Source organism: Trichosurus vulpecula, chromosome 8 (assembly GCF_011100635.1).
Source record: "Trichosurus vulpecula isolate mTriVul1 chromosome 8, mTriVul1.pri, whole genome shotgun sequence".
Classification (NCBI taxonomy): domain Eukaryota; kingdom Metazoa; phylum Chordata; class Mammalia; order Diprotodontia; family Phalangeridae; genus Trichosurus; species Trichosurus vulpecula.
The window spans coordinates 35,988,734-36,011,657 of NC_050580.1; the positions used below are offsets into that span (position 1 = coordinate 35,988,734).

The following is a 22,924-nucleotide window of genomic DNA, read 5'->3' on the forward strand; positions in this document are numbered from 1 at the left end:
ATTATTAAACATGAGGGCTGGGGATAGGAGTGGAGTCCAGAGCCTTTTCACAAAATGGTTTCATTTGGCTGGAGGTAGGGATCCCAAAAGGGGCAAGAAGGGCCTTGTGTGAGAACACCCAGGAGCTGTGTCTCAGAAGGGAGAGTGTGCCTATTACAAATTCCTTTTTGGTAAAGCAAGTAGAGCCATTTAAGCATGATTTCTCTCTCCCATATAAAGCCTAAAACCTTTGGGCATAAAGCATAGGGGTTTCCTAATGATCTGTTCCTTAAATGCCTTAATGCTTAGTATCCTGGTGTCTGTCAGTGGAGTGAAATTCTTTTAAAAGTTAGATGTTTAAAAGGGAGTTTCCAAACATGGGCCAGTCCTTTCAGTCCTCATTAATGATGGGACTGAGCACCAGAATTTGAAAAAAACAGCATGTTTTTTTTCCTTCCACAGTTGGTGCTTCCCGTGCTGCTGTTGATGCTGGCTTTGTACCCAATGACCTACAAGTTGGACAGACGGGGAAAATCGTAGCACCAGTGAGTACTGCAATAAAACATGTTGTGCAGCTTTGCAAAGAATCTAGTTGTATGCATTGGCTAAAGAAAGTCACGTTTCTTGACTGGATTCAAGTTTCAGAACCGGGCACATGACTTAGCTGAGCTTAGCGTTCCCCAGGGGGCAGGGAGGTGGTACCATTGTGCCTGGAGTCAGGAAGACACCTCCTCCTGAGTCCAGATCTATCCTCAGACACTTAGAAGCTGTGTGACCTTGGGCAAGCCACTTAACCCCGTTTGCCTCAGTTTTCTCATCTGTAAAATGAACTGGAGAAGGAAATGGCAAAGCAATCCAGTATCTCTGCCAAGAAAACCCCAAACGGAGTCACAGAGTTGAACATGACTGGAAAACCAAGTGAACAACAACAAAGGTTCCCCATCTGCAGAATGAGAAGGTTAGACTGGGAGATTCTGAAGGGCCCTTGTGAGTCTAACATGGGATGGGTGCTCATTGCGGAGGTAAAGCTAGTATGTGGAGATGGTATTAATCATATGCTGTGAAGAATGTGCGTCTCTCTCTCTCTCTCTCTCTCACACACACACACACCCACACCCCCTTTCTTCACTCTGTGCCTCATCCTGAGGTAGAGGTGAAGAGATTGGCCAACGGATGCCAGTGTGGTTTTGGCCCCATTAGCTCCTACACACTGCCCTGCGGAGCTGGGGGAGTAAAGCGGTGAATAGATGGTTGGAGATGTGTTTAGTGCTTCCTCGGTGCCAGGTCCTCTGCTCAGTGCCGGGGATACAAATACATGTAAATGAGACAGTCGTGCCCTCTGGGAGCTCGCATCATGTGATGGAAGATAAGAGGTGAATGGAGTTAGAGGGAGAAGGGGGGTACTTGTTCTGGGACATCATTTGAAGTAATGGAAAGGGATGAGGAGGCCTGTTTGTGGGCAAGCCCACCTGTCAGAGCATCCAGGGTAGAGTCCCTGGCTGTGGTGGGAGGGGGAGGAGGGTGATGAGGATGAAGGCTGGAATGGAGGAGAGGAGAGTCTTTGCAAAGAGGTCTGTGTCAGGGAAAGCACATGGCCCTGAGGTGCGCACTTTGTATCTGTTTTGCGTCGGATGTGCCCTGTTGAGAGCAAGGGATTCAGGCAAGGAGATCACCTTCACAAATGTTAACTGCCTACTCTGTGCCAAACACTGCTAGCCCCAGGGGTACAGAGGCCTAGAATAGTCCCTCCCTTTATGGGGCTTATATTCTGCTGGAGATCTGTGTAAGGGGAGAGAGCACCAACATCTGGGAGGATCCAGGGAAGCTTGGCAGAGGGGGAGCCCCTCTGGTTTCTGAGTCAGAGATGAGGAGGGCATGGCACGGGTAAAGGCACATGAGCATGGCTGGAATGTAGAGCAGACTATGCTGGATAGGTAAAGTGACATGAATAGAATAGACTTCTGCCTGGAAGGGGTTGGTGGGAGAAGAGACTAGGCAGCAATCACTGAACAATTTTGGTATTAGTCAATAAACATTTCAGTGCCCACTATGTGCCAGGCACTGTGCTAAGGTCTGGGGGTACAAAAAGAGACGAAAGATGGTCACCTACCCTTAGGAGCTCATAATCTAATTGTGATGGGGAGAGGGAGGCAACAAGCAAACAAATCTATACAAACTGTTCACAGGATAAATGGAAATAATTAACAGAGGGGAGGCACTAAAATGAAAAGAGTTTGGGAAAGGCTTCCTGTAGAAGGTGGGATTTCAGTTGGGACTTACAGCAAGCCAGGGAGATCAGTAGTCAGAGTGGAGGGCATGGGAAACAGCCAGAGAGAATGCCAGAGCCAAGAGATGGAGTGTCTTGTTTGTGGAACAGCCAGGAGGTCAGTATCACTGGATCTGGATGGAAGAGTGTGTGGTGGGAAGTAAGGGGTAAGAGGCCTGGAAAGGTAGGAAGGGGCAGGTTGTGAAGTGCTTCTCACACCAAATAAGGGATTTTGTGTTTTATCCTGGAGGCGATGGAGAGCTGTGGGGGTGAGGGGTGATGTGGAAATCAAATGGAAAGTGCCCCAAACCAAATTGTGTTGGAAAAAGACTAATTATGAAAATAGCCTGAGGTGACCTCGTTTCCTCAGTAGATGTAGAAACTAAATTCAAAGGACCGAGATTAAATGTACGTGAAAGTCCTGTGTTAGCAGTTCAAAACTTCATTTTTAAAAGTTGAGATTGGGTTGTTTAATCTGGATGGAGAAAAATGGGAGGAATCGTGGGTGATGTTTTCTCCTCATGTCTTATTAGAAGCAAATGTCCTAAATTCAGCTTTATTTCCATACTGTTACAAATGCAGATGTGGTTTTTTTCCCCATACTTCATAACTTTGAAAGATGTGTGATCTTGTCTGTGTGGGCACTGTTGTCACTTGGGTATTTCACAGCCCTCATGTGTTTCTTGAGTTTTCACAGTCCAAATTCTCATCTGTTGGGTTGATGAACCTCTCTGGACTTAGCAGGGCCCCAGGATAATAGGTTTGGAGCTGGAGGGGACTTTAGAGACTGCTTCACTTGGTAGAAGAGGAGCTGAAGGCCCTTGTGCTTGGGTTGGGCAATCACCAGACCTGTACTTGCTTGGTGACACCCATCAAAAGTTAGTGCTCCTTTTGGCCTCACCTTCGAGATTCTGTGGCCTCAGGGAGGTTTTAGGAGAGGTTCTATGTCATAATTTTACAGACTTATGAAATATTTTAAATGCTCAAAGATTTTAATGTTTTAGTAAAAGACTAACTTTTCAATACAACCAACTCAAATTTGCTTAGAGTAACGATTTACATTTAGGTTAATCAATTTTAATGCATAAAAGATTACAGCAGTTTTTCAGTCCCTCTTAGTCAGGAGTTCTTAATGTAATGTCTATCAACTTGTTTTTTAAAAAATATTTTAGCAATTGTATTTGAATATCATTGGTTTCTTTTATAATCCTGTATATTTAATACCTCTTAAAAACTTTTCCCAGAAGGGGTCCATAGGTTTCTCTAGACTGCCAGAGGGGTCTGTGACACAAAGAAAGTTAAGAATTACTGCTCTGTGTATTCATTAGGATTCCCTTCACTCTTGTTCACTTTGACTCTTATGGTTATAGTGAATATGTTCCATTCTTTCGATTCTGTTTTTTTCACTTGTGTGATTTCATGTAGATCTTTCCTGATTTTTTTGGTATGCTTTATACCTGTTGTATTTCATTGTATTGTCATATTGCACCTTATTTTGTTGGACAAAAATTACTATTGTGCATTTAGGTTGCTTCTAGTGTTTTGCGGTTGTGTGTGTGTGTGTGTGTCTGTGTCTGTGTGTGTAAATCATGTAATCTTCCTATGAAAATCTATATACAGCTAATTTTTTAATTTTTCAAAATGCTTTCTTTGTATATTTCCAGCAGTGGAATTACTACCCAATATCCATTATGGATTTTTTTCCTGTATATTGCAGATTACTCTTCAAAAAGACTTTATATACATTTGCAGTTCTCACACCAGTGGATGAGTATGTCTGTTTCTTTACAAACCCACCAACTTTGAGTTTTGTCCTTCTAATTTTTTCCCAATTTGATGAGTCTGAGGTGGTATTTCAGAATTGAATTCAGAATTGAATCTCTGATTTTAAGTGAGGTGGAATTGCTCAAATAGTTAAAAATACTAAAACCTTTGAAAACTTACATTTTAATACTTATCCTGGGACCTAAAATCTGGAAGAGTCTTAGAGTTTATGTAGTCTAATGTCTTACAGCATCTCTGTCACATGGTCATTCAACATCTGCTTGAAGGTATCCAGTGACAAGGAGCTTACGACTTTGTGAGAGAGTCCAGTACGTTTAAGGACAGCTCTGTTTTTGAGAAGTTCTTCCTCACGTTAAGCTAAATCAGCATCCCTGTAGCTTTTATACATCGCTCTACATCTGGTCCCCTTCCCAAGGGAGAGCCCTTCAGATATTTATCTCCTTATATACTTCCTAATCCCAGCATCTTTTCTTCTCTTGGAAACTAATCCGTCTTCCGTTTTCCAGCTCTTCAGATATTTGTAGAGTTATCTATAGTTTACCCTCCTCACCCATACATACATACATCTTTTTTCTTTAGTTTTCTCTAGGAAACTGAGGCCCAGAGAACTCAGTTGACCTACTTAGAATCACACAGCCAATTGGAAGAACTTGGATTTGAACCCAGCTCTAAATCCAGGTCTCCTTTCACTACCCTCTGAGCTGATTTCCAGCGCCTCCTAAAGCATAATGGCCAGAACAGAACAGAACAGTTCCAGTGGTGCCTCCCCGATAAAAAGTTCCAGTAGAACTATTGACCTTCATTGATCTGAACACTTGGCTTTTGTTTCTTCATCTCTACAATGAGAGGGTTGGACTGCTCCTTTCTAGCTCTGAGTTTATGATATGATGATCATAAATAAGGTCCTGTGGTTAATGGCACCTTATATTAAGATTTCCAGTTCACTTTATTACCCATACGCTGTCTACACTGCTAAGTTGGTCTCTGAGGCCATAAGTCGTGCTTCTAAACTGCTTTGCTGTTTGAACAAGAAGAGAAGGCACATCCTTCTTTCCTGATCTGTTGTGCTATCTGAACCTATTTTTCCTGTCTCTCTCCATTTTCATCTTAAAGCCCCCTTGATTAGGCCATTCGATTTTGTCAAACATATTCTTTCCATTTTCATAAGTGACGCTGCTTCTTTCAGCCAGGAGCCCATTCTTATAGTATTGTTTTTTCTTGTTTTTAATTTTTTTATTGACATATTTTGTTTTTACATTAGAAAAACTTCCATATTACTTTTACCCCTTGAGATAGCTCTTATTACAAAATAAGTTAAGCAAAACTAGTGATACAGCAACCTCATCTGAAACTATCCACAACATTCCTCATTAAAAAAATGAACAGAAATCTATTTTCTTTCCCTCCTACTTCCTACACCATTGGAAAAAAGAAAGAAAAACAAATTCCTCATAAAATATGTACAGTCAAGCAAAATAAATTCCTTCTTTGGCTGAATACAAAAATATATGTGTCTCATTCTACATCCTAAATCTGTCACCTCTAAATCAGGAAATGTCTATAGCATGTTTCATCATCTGGAATCATAGATGCACATATAGTTCTTACAACTTCCACAGTTGTTTGACTTGATGGTGTTTTTCTTCATGTATACATTTTTCTCCTGGTTCTATTCATTTCACTTTTCACCAGTTTATTTTTTAGATACAATTTTATTTTCAATTAAAATCTTTCTCACTTCTTCTCTCCCACCTATTGAGAAGGCAAGTTAAACAGAACAAAACAAATTCCCATATTAGCCATGTCCAAAAAAGAATAAAAGGAAGAGAAGGAAATATACTTCAGTCTGTACTCTTGAGTCCATCTGTTCTCTATCTGGAGATGGCTAGCATGCTTTATCATTAGTCCTTTGGAATTGTGATGGATCTTTGTGTTGATCAGAGTTACTAAGTCTTTCAGAGTTGATTATCTTTACAGTGATGTTATTGTATGAATTATTCTCTTGGTTCTGCTCACCTCACGAAGTATGAGTTTCATACAAGTCTTTCCAGGTTTTTTCTGAAACTGTCCCCTTTATCATTTCTTATAGAGCAGTAGTATTGATTTACCATAACTTGTTTCAGCCATTTCCCAGTTAGTGTACATCTCCTCGGTTTTCATTTCTTTATCAGCACAAAAAGAGCTACAATAAATATTTTTGTACATATGGGTCCTTTTCCTCTTTCTTTGTCTATTTGGTGTATAGACTTAGTAGTGGTGTCACTTGGCCAAAGGGTATGCACAGATCATTAGCTTTTTGGACCTTATCCCAAATTGCTTTCCTGAATGTTTAGGTTAGTTTACAGCTCCACCAACAGAGCATTTAGTGTACCCAATTTCCCACATCCCCTCCGGGATTTGTCGTTTTCCTTTTTTTGTCATCTTCACCGATCTGATGGGTGTGAGATGGTACCTCAGTGCTGTTTTAATTTGCATTTTTTAATTATTAGTGATGTAGAGAATTTTTTGCACATGGCTATTAATAACTTGGATTTCTTCCTCTGAAAACTGTCCATTCATATCCTTTGACCATTTATAAATTGGAGAGTGACTCTTATTCTTGTAAATTTGATTCCGTTCCCTATGTCTTAGAAATAAAACTTTTATCAGAGAAACTTGTTGCAAAGATTCCCCCCCACATACACACACCAGTTTCCTGTTTGTTTTTTTTTTAACTTTAGCTGCATTGGTTTCATTTGTGTAATAAATTTTAATTTTATATAATCAGAATTATCTACATTACCTCCTCTGAACCTCTCTATCTTTTTTGGTCATGCTGTATTGTGAGCCATGATGCAGAGACTATCTTAAAGGTTCTCTACCGTGCTAGCTGATCACTTCCCATCTCCCCTTTTCCCTTTCTAAGTTGTGATCTTCAATTAACAATTTTAGTGTAAAGGGAGACAGGTCCCTCCCCTCCCCCCCCTACTGCCCGCCCCCTTCCCCCACTGAATTAGGAATCATGGAGATCTGGGTTCAGGATTTTATGTATGACCTTAGGGAAGTTCCTGTACCTCCCTGAGCCCCAGTTCCCTCATTTCTAAAATAAAGTCTAACATTCTGTGATTGTAGGTGTAAACACAACAATATTATTGAATTACTAGAGATAAATTTTAGTATGGTAGTATAATTAGTTTTAAAAGTGGGTAAGATAGGTCTTAGATTCATAGTATTAATGTTAACTAGGTACATTAGAAAGGTACTGAGTCAAGTACTTTGTGAGATTCTAGGGTATTGGAAGGTTGCCAGTGTTCCTCTTGTCCAAGAACTAGTCTAAGTCCAGAGAGGGGCACCAGCAAAGGGTCATCAGGGGACAACTTTTGACCACAGCATCTCATTGAATCATATCCTGAGTATGGAATAGAGAGGCTGTGATCAGCATGGGATATGGGGAGGAAAAGATGAATTGAAGGAGTCTTGGTGCAAAAAGTGAGTTGGACTTCAGGAAATAACATGAGCAAATCATGGAGGAGAGCACAGGGCATGCCCAGAGAGCAGTAGAAGTTATGCCAAATTGTAGAAGGCCTTGAATGCCAGACCAAGACATCTAAACTTTATTGGACAGGCAGTGGGGGGCCATTAAAGAGTTTTGAGCGTCTCTCTCTCTCCCCCTCTCCCTCCCCCCCTCCCCCCCCCCTCTTTCCCCCTCCCCCCCTCCCCCCCCCCCCCTCTCACTGTCTCTCAGCTTGAAATCCTCTTAGGAGCATATTTGCACGAATCATGGGTGGCAAAGTTGGCTTGTCTGCAACAACCCAACTCAAATTTCTACAGCGTTGTGAGGGTTACAGAGTGCTTTTCTCACAGTAAGCCTGTGAAATGCACAGTGCACATGTTATCCCCATTTTTCAGACGAGGAAAGTGATGCTCTGGTAGGAGAGGTGGCTTGCTTAGGGTTCTCCAGATTTTAAGTGGTAAAGCTGGGTCTCAGTTCCGTCATGTTGCCTTTAGGATGATGGAAATGGGAGAAGAAAGGAAGAGGTGGATGAAAGCAATGTCCTTCTATAGCCAGAGTCTACAGGAAATGGTGGTGAGGGAGACAGACCCTTTTAGGTCACAAGGAGGTGGGATGTAGTAAAGAGAACATTTGGGTTTTAGACACCGAAGTTTTGAATACGGGATCTTGGAAAAATGAGTGACAGCAATCGTGGTCAGAAGGGGGGGCAAGTTTAGGGGACAGATAAAAAGATAAGGTGAGCTTGGGACATCTGGATCTTTGTTGGTTTGGTGTTCATAGGTTCTCCATTTCATTTGGTATTTATCCCTTCACTTAATAAAGATCTTAAATAAAACTGAGCATAATAACCTAGTTGTCTGACATCTTCCTGGGGTGCTTCCCATTGTCTTCTAACCTGTAATTTATTCTTTTGTTCCCCTCTATCCAAATGTTTCTAATCACATGACTAATCCAGTTTGAATTGATTTTTCAAGTAAGAATGGATGAAAAACTACTAAAGGTGTCAAATAAAATTACTAAAATACCTTTACTCCATTTAAAAATTTTATAATCGTCAGAAAGGGAACTATTCTGGCGTATTCCTTCTAGTTCTGCTTTTTATTAATTCTCATTTTCAGTTATCTTATTTGTTTTTATAGCTTCCCTACTACTTAGTAATCATTGTTAAAGTCTTTTAAATACTTAGGCTGTTTTCTTATATTCTTTTAGCCCTATCCCCTGCTCAATACACAAATCTTGTTAACTTTAGACTCATCAAAACTAGCAGCTAATTGCTGCTATCATTGGCCTGGTTCTTCAGACTGTGTTTATCTACATTGCCTTATTTTTCCCTTTCTCTGGGTGCTAGTTAACTTGCCTCCCTGTTCTAATTTCCCAAACATTCATGCCCATATCAAGACTATTGGGCTTTCTTTCCTAAGTTTGGGTGCTGATTGCAATCTCTTTCTGCCTTCATACACAGTTTAATGAATTGCAGTAGCCCCAGACACTTATCATTTGCAGGCCTCACTCCCCGCCCCTCCCCAGCCCTCTGTTGATGAACCTCTCTGAACTTGGCTGGGCCCTTGGGTGGCAGTACTTGTTGGAGTGTGTGCTCCTTTGGCATCACCGTGGATGTTCCTGAATTGTGCTCTTTCCATGATGAGGCGCTAGAGGAAGACTTCATTGGAGGTCTTGTAATCAACCCCTGGCAAAATGGATTCTCACACCTACTGCCCATTCATGTGGGGTATTGTGTTACCTTGCCTGACATTGAGGGTGTTTTAGTAACAGAGCAGCAGGTGCATCTGTAACTGTGAGAAGAGGCAACCACATGGCAGTTGGTTGACCAGATGGAGGAGCAGCACTGGGGAAATCAACCAAACGAGGGAAATTTGTTTTCCTGGTATCTCTTGAAAATCCACTTGGGTTGAAAAGTGTCCACAGGAGCAAAGTTTGTGAAGCTGTTTGTATGCAGCTGGGACTGAATTTACAGACCACCTTTTTCTGACTTGCTAAAAAGCTGAAGATTGACAACCCCTTTCATACTGCATTATCCAGTTTGGCTTTTAACTCCAGGAGAACTGTGTTCACAAATTGATGCTCTGTTCCTCTGGGGTTGGTACAGAAGCATTAAATTGTACTAAAATATTCATATGTGAGTGCATTTAGCTGAAAGCAATTGATGTTCCCTTTCCCAAGGGAGCAAAGAGAAATGCTGTATGGACCTGCACTCTGGCAGACACCCTGAGCATGCTTCTTGAGGGTAATTACATGGCCTGGATGATCAAAGCTCACACAGGGAAACCTAGAGCTCAGAAGGATCAGAAGGACGTAAAAACTCTGGAGTGTGTATACTGCTGCCTAGGCATATGTGTCCTGTTCAGCTGTTGACTGAGTGAATTAGAATTTTAAAGCAGTTTTCCCAGAGTGGGCCTATTGCTGGCCAGTTTTTCTTGGGGTAATTTTCACTAAAAGTTGATTTCAGAGGACCTGTTCAATAAGAACAAGATTCTTTCACTGACATTTTACTACATAAAGTTAGAATTTTTAGCCACTGAGAAAGAAGTCTTATTGAACTCTTTCTACATAAATATTCTAGCTGTTTAAAAGCATGCCATTAATATGATGATAAATTGATATGTCATGTAGATTATCAATGCAATTTAAAAGTTGGCATAGAAAATCATTAGTAGACAACATATTGGGATAATAATAATTGAGATAATAGATAACCCTTTGTTACTTGTGAAGGACACAGAATGCCCCAAACTCCTCCCCGCCCCCCGCCCATGTCTAGCTTTTTTGTGAGGGGCTTCTTTTTTTTGCAGCTATAATTTATTGTCTCATGCATGGCTTCAGGTGTATTAAATAGGCATCTGTCATAGGCATATTATTAAGTAACTTGAGACTCTCAGAAGATCCAGTGTCTAGTCAATGAATAATTGGTAGCCTAGTATGTGTAATTGGAAACATTCAGCCCAGGACCAAGAACAATACCAAGGTGTAGGGAACATCTTAGGAACTTCATTTAACTGCCTATTGGCCCTGGTTTGAAAAAGGAATCTGAAAAATGGTTTTGGGGAGAGTCTGCCCCTTTGTCTGGTGACTGGACTGCTTTGAAGACTGTCAGAATTTGGCCTTAAGTAGAATAAAGTCAAGTTAGTTTGAGAGTGAGGGGGAGAATGTCTTACAAGTGTTAGATTCTCTGATAGGATCAGTCTGACCCTAAACTTAAGCAGTTTCAGTGGGCTTTTAAGGAGACTCTGAAGAGCTCGGGCTGAACCTCAGGGCTCAGGTGGCTTTTTGGCTCTCAGGGCCTCCTTTGGGCTGAGGTTTATTTATCTATTAATTTTAGATTAAATATGTAGAGGCTATTGGACAGAAATGCGTGCATTCTGCAGAGTTTGGGGGAAGGGAAACAGCAAGGGGTAGAGGGGGGCACACTTATCTGGGAGGTAGGTAACCTGGGTTCGGGCCTTGGCTTTCCTGCTGTTTGACTGGGTGACTCTCCTCTGATTGTAAGTGGCATCCTCTGTAAAATGAGGGTTTGGATAGATTTCAGAAGCCACTTGTAGCTTTCCTAGGTACTCTGTTAAATCCCAAAGTGCTGTAGAAATGGGAACTTTCTCTGTCAGTCACGGTTCATCCAGGTCTCTTGCTTTGAAACTTTATCTGACCTTCTTAAAATGTAAGTAAGGCCTTGGAAGAGTCTGAACGGTACTCATTTTCCTGCAGGGCAGTTAATCTCTAAACTAATCTCTCTAAAGCAGTTTTATAAATATTCATTTTAATAAGACACTTGCATTTCTATAGATACCTTTTTCCCCTTGTAGTTTCATTTAAAAGATATCTAAAAAACCATTTTTTCCTAAGTGGAAAAATCTATGAGCCAAACTGAAATAAGTAGTTAAATAAGTAGATAAATGCAGAAAAGAGTTTAAGGACTAACTAAAGTTGTGTGTTATTTGAAAAATGCTTTCTTTATAAATAGATTTCAGAATGTAAATAGCCCTACAAAACTGAGATTTGCAGTCGAATACTCTCAGGTTGTTCAGCTAAAATCTGCCTGTTCTTCCTTTGGTTTACTATCTTGGTATTATGAATGGTAGCTCCCATTTTTATAGTTCTTTTATGTTTACAGAGTCCCTTTGGCGTCACAGCCCTATGAGATGGGGATGTTGTTGCTGTATATAGGAGACTCCTGGGGCTCAGAGAGAAGATGTGGATTGTCTGGAGTTGATATCAGAGCTGGGACTAGAAACCCAGCTTTGCTGCCCCCAGACTGAGGAGTGGAGTGGTCTTTCATCATCTCCACATACTTGCAACCCCCAAGCAGTCAGGAAACAACTGTAAGATATTGGAGGGGACAAGAAGTATGTTTAATCTTAATCCTTGTGCTGGAGCAACTGAGCCATCCAGTGCAGAGGATGACAAGAAGTTTGCCTATGGTAGGTGACAGTCTATCCCTAAATTAGTTGTAATAAAACTCGTTGTTTTCGTTTTGTTGCTTGTGTACAAAAATTGGCAAGGATAAAGTGAATGTTTCAAAAGTTCTTTGAAATCTTTGAACATCTAACACCAAGGAGAACTGAGAATACTGGACAGGTTAAAAATGAGGTCTAGGTAGCTTCTTCTCAGAGACCCACCTAGTAAGGTCTTTACATTTTAAAACAATAAAAATCCTTATCTAATTACTGCCAAGATTTTATGGTTTCAGTTGGCCATTTCTCTTTTGCCTGCTTCCCTGCAACAAAAACAAAAGTGAAGCAAAACAAAAGCCTCCCTCCCACCTTGTCCTATAGGACCTTCAGGTTTATAACTGGAAGAGACTATAGAAGTCTAGTTCAGCTTGCTGATTCTGCAGTCAACAAATGGAATTCAACAAATATTTATTATGAGCTAGACGTGTGGAGAAACTGAGGTATACCCAGAGGAAGAGACTTGTTCAAAATCACACAGGCTTGTTTGCCATCTCCTGTGAGCAGGTATCTCTATTTGTTCCATGTAGTGGTTTTCATGCCTACCTGTAAATCCCATTTAGCAGGAGAGCTGAATAATGAGTACATAGACGGATTTATCCAAAGGCTCTGGTTTAATCTGTCTCTTTGTTAAGGAGGAACATAATTCAATCTTTGATGAAAAGAAATGGGCCATTACATTCTTCCACTCTGAGCCTTTGATGGAAATGGCATTTGTCTTACAATTTTGGTGGAGGAATAGCATAACCAGTGATAATAGAAAGTATACAGTTTTAATTTAAAGACATGGGCAGGTTAAAGACTTTGAACTTAAGGACTGTTGATGAATCTTGGGTGGGGAGAGCGTGTCAGGGATGGACTGGCTTTCGTTTATTCTTTTCATAGGAAGGGGCTGGAACTATGGGCTAATACAAAATTAGCATCAGAAGAAGAAGGTGTGACTAGAGGGTTGGAGGAGAGCAGATACTGGGTAAGGGCCACTGGCCAAGCCCTGGAGGAGATTAACATACCTACAGGGTTGTTGTCACATAGTTCTTTGCAAACCTTAAACCTGTGTAAATGTGTAAATTTGAGATAGTAGTAGTAGTAGTAGTAGTAATGGTAGTAGCAGCAGCAGCAGGAGAAGCAGCAGGAGCAGGAGAAGGATGTTCTTGTACCTGGTTTTTGTATGTTTGTAGATTTAAATAGTACTATTTGGGGGATGGGGAGGGACGACGACTCATTCAGGGTTGGAAGAGAAGGAGAAGTGATTCAGTCTTTTGAGAGCTTTCTGAGTGGCATAGTGCATGGAGTGCTGGGCCTAGAGGCAGGAAGACTCATCTTGAGTTCAAATGTGGCCTCAGACACTTACTAGCAATGTGACCCTGAGCAAGTCACTTAGACTTGTTTGCTTCAGTTCCTCATCTGTAAAATGAGCTGGAGAAGGAGATGGCAAACCACCCCAGTATCTTTGCCAAGAAAACCCCCACATGATTCATGAAGTTGGACACAATTGAAAAATGATTGAAGAGCGATGGCAGCTTGTCACATAGGAAGGGCCAGGTGATGGTGGTGCTTGGTGTCCAAGACAGGTAAGGTCATTTGATCTTGGGGGGAAAGGACCATGAGTTGGGGTTCCCAGGCACAAATCGAATGGCATAGAGTATTTGTTCCTGGACTTCCAGAGGAAGACAGGAAGGGTTCTCTACAGAGGAGTATCTTTAGTATCATATAGAATTAGCCAAGACTAGTCCTTGGTGCCCTGGGTTGTTGGTGATGGAAGTGACTCAGTCTGAGCAGCAGTTGGTGTCATGCACCCATTTGGGTGGAGTAAGCTGTAGAGGTTGGTGGCTAACCAGTGATGGCTCCTTTCATTATCAGTCTTCCTCCTTGCACTCTTGTTGGAAGTCACAGACTGCCTTCCTTGAAAGCCAGGGCTTTGGCCAGGTAGTTCCAGGCAGTTGTTTTTTTTTTGTTTGTTTGTTTTGTTTTAGTAGAATGCATCTACCTTTTACAAAACAACAGGCGACCCTTTAAAAGTCATTCCTGGGGATAGAGGCTCGAGTACAAGCACTCAGTCCCTGATGGCGGATCTCTCACGGAGGTGAGGCTTGGGAAGCCTACATTAGTGGCATTCCTCACTGACGTGCCGGGAGTAAACACAGCAGTAAATCTGCAGGGTGTGACCTTATACTATCTTCATAATGAGGAGCCCAGAGTATACACATGTTGATGCAATGAAACATTTCCAATAGACCTGGGAAAGAAAAATGGTTCCAGAAAAATGGAGTTTTTTCACGTAATCTTAACAGTATCTTGCTTTAAGGATTGTTAACAAAGTTGAATGTGATGGAATGAAGTCCCAGCATCTCCAAGTTGGAAAAGGCCCCTCTGTGGTCATTTATTTCATCTCTTGCCCAAAGAGGAATCCCCACTACAAAATTCCTCCTCCTTGAGCAATCAGTGGTCATCCAGCCTCCACGGGAAGCCTTTCACTTCTAAGAAACTGCCTCTGGAGGCAACTCATCCTATTTGGGGGCAGCTCTCCCTGTTAGAATGCTTTTCTTGATATCAAACTTAAACGTGTCTCTTTGCATCTTCTATTGCTCTTCTGTTCTGGGGGCCAAGCAGGTCAAGTTTAGGCCCTGTCCTATGAGATCAGCTCTTACGTCCTTGACACTGGCCATCATGTCTCCCCAGAGTCTTCTTTTCTGCAGACTAAACATCTCGCTGCTTTCCCGCAGTCATCCTAGGGCATTTTTGTTGAGTCCCCTTTTCATAGTGGTTGACATCCTCCAGACATGCTCCAGCTTGTAAAATGTGGTGCCAACCAGAGCTGAGTACAGTAGGATTTTCTGGACACTGTGCTTCCATCAATGCAGCCTCAGCTATTAAGAGCTAGAGTATTAATTGCCATTGGTTGCAGAGAAGATCAGACATTAGCCTTAGGTTCTCTGTACTGTTTCTAGGATGGTGTTCAGACTGCGCCTGCTGGATGACACTGGTCTCAGTGAGATCCAGTGGGGCCATCCACCAGCCCTGTGAGGCAAGCAGAGCAGATATTATCACGACTGTTTTCACCGATGGAGGCTCAAGGTCAGATGGGTAGGAAGTCTCGGAGCCCATGATTCAGACCTCGTTCTCCTGATTCTAAACCTAGTACTCTTTCAGCTACACTATACCCCTTTTTAAACTCTTTTAATTTGCCTGTCTCTTTTGACTTGGGCTTCCCACTCCCATTACTCAACTTCATCCACATTCTCTCTTGTGATATGGACTTTGGATTTTTTGTTTAGTTGACTTCATGTCCTTTTACTCTGATCCTTAACGTTGCATCCATGTTCCTAATTTAAGCGGGCTCATTATGTGTCTTTTGGTTCTGACCCTGTTGCATGCCTGGGTTTGTTCCTTAGATCCATCTTGTCTGGCCTCATTTCACCTCAATTTCAGCTTAACTAAGTTTGCCCTGTGTGCAAGTCTCTATCTTCTGGTTTTTGCCTTTTCTGTTTTGTCTTAGAACAAGAGTGGGCAGGCTTTGAGGGGGTTCCAGAGCAGTGTGCAGACTGACTGGCACTGTTATAAGCAGCTCCTTGTTGCTGTCTGTAAGACATGCTGCCAGCCCTGGGAGACAGAGGGAATGTCCTAGGATCTGGGGTCTGGCTGCAAGGGAACTAGCTCAGTCCCTCCTTCACTTTCTAGATGGAAACTGGATGAGAACTCACCCGTATGAGTTGAGCCACTTGCCCAAGGTCACTTGTAACAATTAGGATCATAGAGTTTAAAGCTCAATTTAGAGATCATGTAGTCCAGAGGTCAGCCAGCTAAGAAGGATTTTTTTACTTGTTTAAATAAAGTTTTGTTATATTTTAAAGTGCAAAAACCATTCATATCTTGTAGGCTGTACAGATACAGGCACCTTCCTGGCTTTGGCTTTCCAGACTCTCAATCTAGTCCAGTCTCCTTTTATAGAAAAAAAAATGGTTAAGGCCTAGAGAGTAGAGATGATTTGCCTAAAGTAGTGGGTGGCAGAGGCTACTTTGATTTTGATCTGACTGTCTCGCTGTAGTTCTGGTGCTTTTTCTATTGTCTCGCTCTGACTAGGGTTGTAACCATGGCATACCACCTTGCCTCAGTGTGGAGCCCCTCATGCTGGTTCTTATGATCTCCTTTGGATGTTCTTTGTATTGTCTTGGCACCTGATTAATCATACATGGGCCAGTCTTTTGATCCTCCAGGGTTCTCTAGACTGGCCTAGAAAAGGTCATTGTTTCCAAGATTGAGAGCTGGAAGGGACCTTAGGAAGAAACTGAGTCCAGAGAGATAAGGTGCTGACTGAAGATCAGAATAGTAAGTGATAGAGTTGGGATGTAAACTCTGGTCCTGTGATTCCAAAGCTCCTCTGCTTTCCATGCCCACCGTCACCCGAATCCTGCTTGAGGACAGGAGAACGCAGTTACAGAGAGTTACTCTGTGTTACTGGGGCTCCTTCCACAAAAGAAGAAACCTGAAAGAAGCCACATTTGGCCAATAGGAAAACTAGTATGGCCTGAGCAGTAAGATGAAATATTTTCACAATATTAAGGTATGGAAGGCTTGCAGTAATTAGAAAATATAGTTGGGTTAATCTGTTTCACAGAGAGACTCATTCATTTATTTGTTGTGATAAATTACAGCATTTAGCTCCTAACCTGGCATTTGTCCTGGGTACACATATCATGTTTCAGCAGTAACAATTACTGTTTGAGGTCGTGCCATTTTATTCCTCTTTGTAAAATAGTAGGAGAACTCATTTTAAGTTCTGCTAAAATCCTGTACTGGCTGTAATACTCTTCTGCCCATTATTTCTGAGCCTGTGGCCCAGGATCCTGAACCGTGATCATTCTTACTTTGTGAGTTGTTTCTGCCAAGTAGTAGGGGCGTGATCCTGTAGAAAGAACATTGGGCTTGAAGTCAGAAGGCCCGTGCTAGGTGACTAGACGAGCTCCTTCACCTCTCTCCATCTCCATGGCTTCCTGTGTCAAGTGGCCATTAGTAATCATGCTTTCACAACTTCCCTACCTGGGTTTGGAGGAAAGCACCTTGGTACTGTCATATGCAATAGCAGTATTCGACCTTTGGTTTGTGCATTGACTGCTTCAGTTTTAATGACTTTCTTAGACTGAAAAGCAGGACAGTGCGGTGAGCTGGCCTAGAGTTGCTACAGACCGAATGTGGTTCTGAGTCCAGAAATGACTGCTGCACTGAATTTGTACAGTAAATTTAGGCTACTTTCACATTCATGTTTCTTATTTCCATGGTTACCTCTGTAATGGCATCACAACCTACATGGCATTAATTCTTTGTCCTGAAAGGAGGAATATATGTTTAGAAACTTTCATTTATAAAGAAATTCATCAGTACATTTCAGACTAGCAGCAAAGAGAATAATCCTGTGATTACCTGCATGTTCCTCTTTTCAGAAGTTTTATAAAGCAAGCATTTTACCACATGACTTTTAAGAAGTAATAGTAATAACTCCCCTTTTCTGTGGCAAGGATTGTCACCTTCATTTAGAGCTCTGTCAAAATGAAACTTAGGAGAGGTGAAGTACTTGTCAGTAGTCAGTCAGTCAAATATTTATTAAACTCCTACTGTGTGCCAGGCACTTTGCTGAATGCTAGACATAGAAAGGCCAAAGACAGTCCCTGCTCTCAAGGATCTCAGAGTCTAATGGAGGAGAAAATTATGTACAAACTTTATCCAGGGTAAATAGGAAATACTCCACAGAGTGAAGGCACTGGCCTTGAGGAGGGCCAGGGAGAGGAGGCTTCCTGGAAGGTGGAATTTCAGGACAGCCCAGGAGGCAGAGATGGGGCGATGGTCAGAGCCAGAATGTGAAGCCACCTGGCTTTGTGGGCACACTGTGCTCTTCCAGGCAGTCTAAAATTCATTTCTCCCAAGGTCTGCTCTTCACCTTGGACCAGTTGGTAAGGATGAGCTCTGCTTTTTGACTAATAGGACACTAATGATTCAGGAGAGGACAGGGATTAGAAGGAAAAGATGTCATTGGCTTGTTTGCCTTCTTTTCAAGTTTCGTATGTTTTTGGGAGAGGAAAAAAGGGACACAGTCTTTTGAGAATTTTGTTTGAAAGGGGAATTCTTTTTGCCCTTCTGCGCCTCTCAGGAAGATCAGTAATTTGTTTTGTTTCTCTCCGCTTGCCTTCCCAGAGATAGCGAATCTGCTGGCCATCTCTCCCCTTAGGCTGCGCCTTCAGCTGACTTGCTAAACTTATGTTGCTGATTTTCCTTTTCGGTTCCCTGCCCCACTGAGCTTAAAACAATCTATAATTGATCTTCTTTTGAGCCAACTATCAAAAAGCTTTGGACACACAGGACTCACATCAGTCTATCTCTAGATCCGCTGTCAGACCGTGCTGTCACAATTAACCAGGGTGTGCTTACAATAAGCCTCTCTCTGTGGCGCCTGTGACCGGAGTATCTTGGATCTAAGACAAACACATTAGGCTAAAAACAACACGTCCAGGATGGGGGTGGCCAGGGTCTCTCCCAAGCTGCTCTCCTCAAATTCTTGGAACGTGAGAGGACTTGATGGGGTTGCAGCTTCCAGGTTTCCTTTGTTAAGGATTAAGAGGAAGCCCAGGAGGAGTGACTCTCTGGTTCCTCCCCAAAGAAAGCTTCCAAAGCCCAGCTTTCCATTTGGGTCCCCTCCCACTCCCATTCTTCAGGTGAGTTTGGTTTGCGGAAGACTAGCTGAGAGTCCTTCCAAGTCCCGTTGACTTTTCTCTTTGCTGAGGATGCTAACGGCAATAAAACCAGAGAAACGCTACTAAAAGCACATCATCGTCTACAGGGCAAGAACAGGAGAAGTCAGGTTGGGACCTTCACTCTTAAGAGAAGGCAAAGATACTGGCTAGACTCGCCTTTGCCTTTGCCCCACTCCCTGTGCCTGCTCAATAGGTTCTAAGAGAAGAAATCTGATCCCTGGGACTGCATTTTTCTAGTCCTTTTGACAACTCTCTTGTGGAAAGAGAATCTAGACTCTCCTGTCAGCTGATGATCCTGCGTGATTCCCCAAGTGTGGACCAGGCCGAGGAGGGACTGGAAGCCCTTCTTACCCTGCTCTGGTCCTCCTCCTCCCCTCCCCCACACCCTTCCCTCCTCTTGTTTATCCCCACTAAGACCCCCCAGATCCCCTCTTCCTCCTGATGGTTTCCTTTAATCCCACCTCCTTTTGAAGCCTTAATTGCCGTTCTCTACTCCAGCATTGTCTCTCATTTTCTCCAAATGGTCTTACTTTGTGTCTGACTGATTTAGGATGTAAGCTCCTCAGGGCAGGGATTGTCTGGTTAGGTTTGTGAAGCTATGTCTAAAGTGCTCCATAAATTAGCATTTGGAGTGCTGTGTAAATGCTAATTATTATTATTGAATAACAAAAATGCTTTTTGAACCATAAGCAAATCATCCCTGGCTTGGTAGCTAATTGCCCGTATGTGTTTGAAAGACCCGACCACTCTCTTCCTTTCCCTTGAAAGCCTGTGGGGGTTCAGTACAAAGCCCAGAATCTGCTGTTTCAGCACTTTTGGGGGGGGACTTAAACATTTGTGTGCACTATCTTATTTTCAAACAGTAAACTAGAAATTGGCTCTTTGAGTCTTTCAGACCTGTTTAAGCAAAGGGCTCAGATCCTTGTGTAGCGCCTAACCTTGATTTGTTTATGTTGTCCAGAATTTCCATTTTTCCCTCTATGGTGTTTGCTGTCAGAGTGAATTAGTATTTCTGGCTAGCAGAAAATGTATAGAGACACTTTTAAGGTATGTTGAATTTGAGGGTAAAAAATGTATGACAATGATTCTCTTAGGCCATGCTTCAGTTTTTTTTTTTTAATTGTTTTTAAAGACGAACTCTGACAGTAGTTGGTGAGACTCCACATGTGTGTACCTGTACACGTGAGCGACATGCCTCCCATCTTCATGCCTGTGTATGCACCTCAAACCTGGCGTGTCCTTGCCTCTCATCTCCGCCTTAGTTTCCCTGACTTAAGACTCAGCTGAAATCCCATCTCAGGCCCATCCCAGATCCCCTCTCAGATGACCTCCTCTCTAGTTTGCACATGTCTTGTATTTACCTAGTTATCTGCATATTGTCTCCCCATTAGACTGAGGTCCAGGAGAGCAAGCACACTGCCTGGCGGTGCTTAATAAATGCTTGGTGACTTGACTCTGTGAGGTCTGCCTTCCCTGAGGCAGATCACCCACTCTCTGTCTACACCTTACTAGATGGTTTCTAATAATTGCTGTGAATCCCAGAGAAAATGCATCATCAGGATTTGACCAAAGCACAGTCTGTGGCTATCCTTGTAGCATCATAGGACCCTCTGTAGCTTGTGCTGCTCACAGCCCCCATTAGCAGATGTTTATTGACTGAGTAACCTATTCGTCCCCACCCCCGGACTTTTACTGTCCTCCTTGTACAGTGGTAGGCCCTGGCACACATACCGAGACAGTTAGCCAGCTGTCTGGTTAAGCACTAGAGATACAAAAAAGCTCCTGCCCTCACGGTGTTCACACTCTAAGGGGGGAGGGGGGAGACAACATGCAGACAACTATGGACACATGAGATATCTACAGTGTAAATGGGACATGGTCTCTGAGGCCAGGCCCCACTAGTGCACAAGGTGAGAGATTAGCTGAGTCTTGAAGCTGGAGGTGATGGGGAGCGTGGTGAGATGGGAGGGACAGGCAGTGAGAAGGACCTCTGGGAGAGAGTGGGCAGGAAAGGTAGGAAGAGGCAGAGCTGGGAACATCTCCCTGGCCAGAGTGTGAAAGACTAGTAAAAGGGAAAGTTAGGTTTCCCCAGAAGAGTTAATTAAGTTCCACAGAATAATTAAGTGTCAACCTGCACAAAGAAGGAGTAAACATTAACCAGGATGAGGGTCCCCAGCCAATCAGAATAAACCACAGATTCAGGATGTTGGGAAAACTGGTCTAAACTGGCCAGATAATGGTCAAGGTTGAAGAGAAAACTGAGTGAGATGGCTACCATGCGTGCTTAATTGGCTAATTGAATATTACCTTACATACTCACAGGGAGGAGTTTTCTGCCATTTTTGAACATGGGATGTATGTTGCTGGGGGTGGGGACATACCAAGGAGTTGTACGTGGGGGGCGTGTAGGGACCAATCTGTTCTCTGAAGGGAGGTACTGAGTGTATTAGTCTGTGTCAGTCTAACAGAATAAAGTTGGTCTCACTCCTGTTTTTTGCACTCCCCCTTCCTAAAGAAGGGCAGCGTCTGCTCCGGTCCAGGAATGTTTACCAATTCCTTTAGATTCCTCAGTAATAATAAATTGCCCTTGATAACCTGAATTTCCGTGTCAAGTGTGTTTGTAACAAGAGAATTTTGATAATTGATCTTGGAGATGAATGACCAAAAATAGCCCACCCTCCACCCCCGGCTCAAGTGTAGACACTTTGCAGAATAACCACAAAATAAAGATGAGTTGGCTGGTTAGGGCAGGGAGAGAGCTAATGATTGAGGGGAACAGGGAAGCTTCCTTTCAGAGGTGTTGCTGACACACACCCCAGTTGCTCCAATTTAAGAATACAGGTCAGACTCTAGTAGATCCAGAATGGGAAGGTCCCTCTGGGTCACCCAATTTTAGGAGGAGACTGAGGCCCAAAGAGATCAACTTGCTCCAGTGGTATTTGGATTTGAACCCAGGCCCCCTTTAGCCAAATGTTTCTAGTTCTTTGCTACTATAAAAAAATGCTGCTGTGGCTATTTGGTGAAAATGAGAACTTTGTCTTCTCTCTCCTTGGGAGTACAATGTGTGACAGTGAGATAGATATAGGAGTCATAGAAGGTAGACATTTAAACCATTTTTTTAGCATGATTTGATATTTTTTCTGAATGGTTGGCCTAATTGACAGTCCCACCAATTATATGTTAGTATGACACGGGTATATTTTCAAAGAAAGCCGAGGCATGCTTCTGTCCCTCATTTGGGCACTCGAGGTCTCTCCGTCCAAATTGGTGGTTCACAATGTATCCACCTTGGTTTGGCTTATAAGTCACGCACTGACATATTCAAGAGTGCACCTGAAGAACAGGACCTGGCCTACCTTCTCCCATTTTCTCCAGGGCATTTCCCATCCCCCAGCATGCTGCCTCTGTCTCTCTGTTGAGGGTGGCTTCCTATCCCTTCAGGCAGCAGCAGCTGTATTGATCTTAGCGTGATTACCTAACATAGATAATTCGTTCTTTTCAGGATTGTGCGTTTCCTTTGGTAACAAAGTGGTGAGCTTGGGTAGGGGAGACCATGAGCTCCCTAGAATCATTGACTTTCCAAAGATCAAACCCAGTGAGGTGCCCACAATGCATTGGAGAGAATTACCAAATGTCAGAGCTGGAAGGAATCATCAGGAGACATCTTCTAGACTCTCACTTCAGGAATGAGAATGGAGGCCCATAGAACAGGAGAGGTTTCCCTCAAATCCCCAGATAACGAGATGCTGTGAAAAAGGAACACTAGCACATCCATCTTTCAGGCTTCATGGTTTCAGACTCCTCTCTCGCCTCTCTTTCTGTCTCAGTAAACAGTTGTTAATTAGGTCATGGGCAAAGTGCAAAGCCAGTTGCTGGGAGAGGGCCGCTCACCTGTTTGTCATGGGAATGGAAATCTCTCAGTCTCTAACTTCTAATAGAACCATGTACTTTGGAGCCGCCTCTGAGGCAGAGATGTCTCTGTCTGCTGTGACAGAATTTAATTATTTGTCAGTTAAAACGGTTTGGTCGTGTGTTCAGTGCACCTTCTTCTCTCCACACCCAAGTCAAAGCTTGTTGAAATGTGGTTGTAACTTTGGAGTTTAAATGTGGCATAAGGGAAAAAACAGTTCTCTCATCTAAGTACTTATTAAAAGAAATAATTTGTTTTCTGTGAAACTACATTTTATTTTAGTCTTTA

The 22,924-nt window shown here is 42.7% G+C and overlaps 1 protein-coding gene across 2 annotated transcripts in view; it reads left to right on the forward strand.

Annotated features, from left to right (window-relative positions):
* Nucleotides 1-22,924, forward strand: part of ETFA (electron transfer flavoprotein subunit alpha) — a 77,289-nt gene that overhangs the window by 41,894 nt on the left and 12,471 nt on the right. For both annotated transcript variants that reach the window (XM_036734630.1, XM_036734629.1), the window contains exon 9: nt 442-524. In XM_036734630.1, the coding sequence (XP_036590525.1) occupies nt 442-524 (83 nt within the window). The remainder of the gene's footprint in view (nt 1-441; nt 525-22,924) is intronic.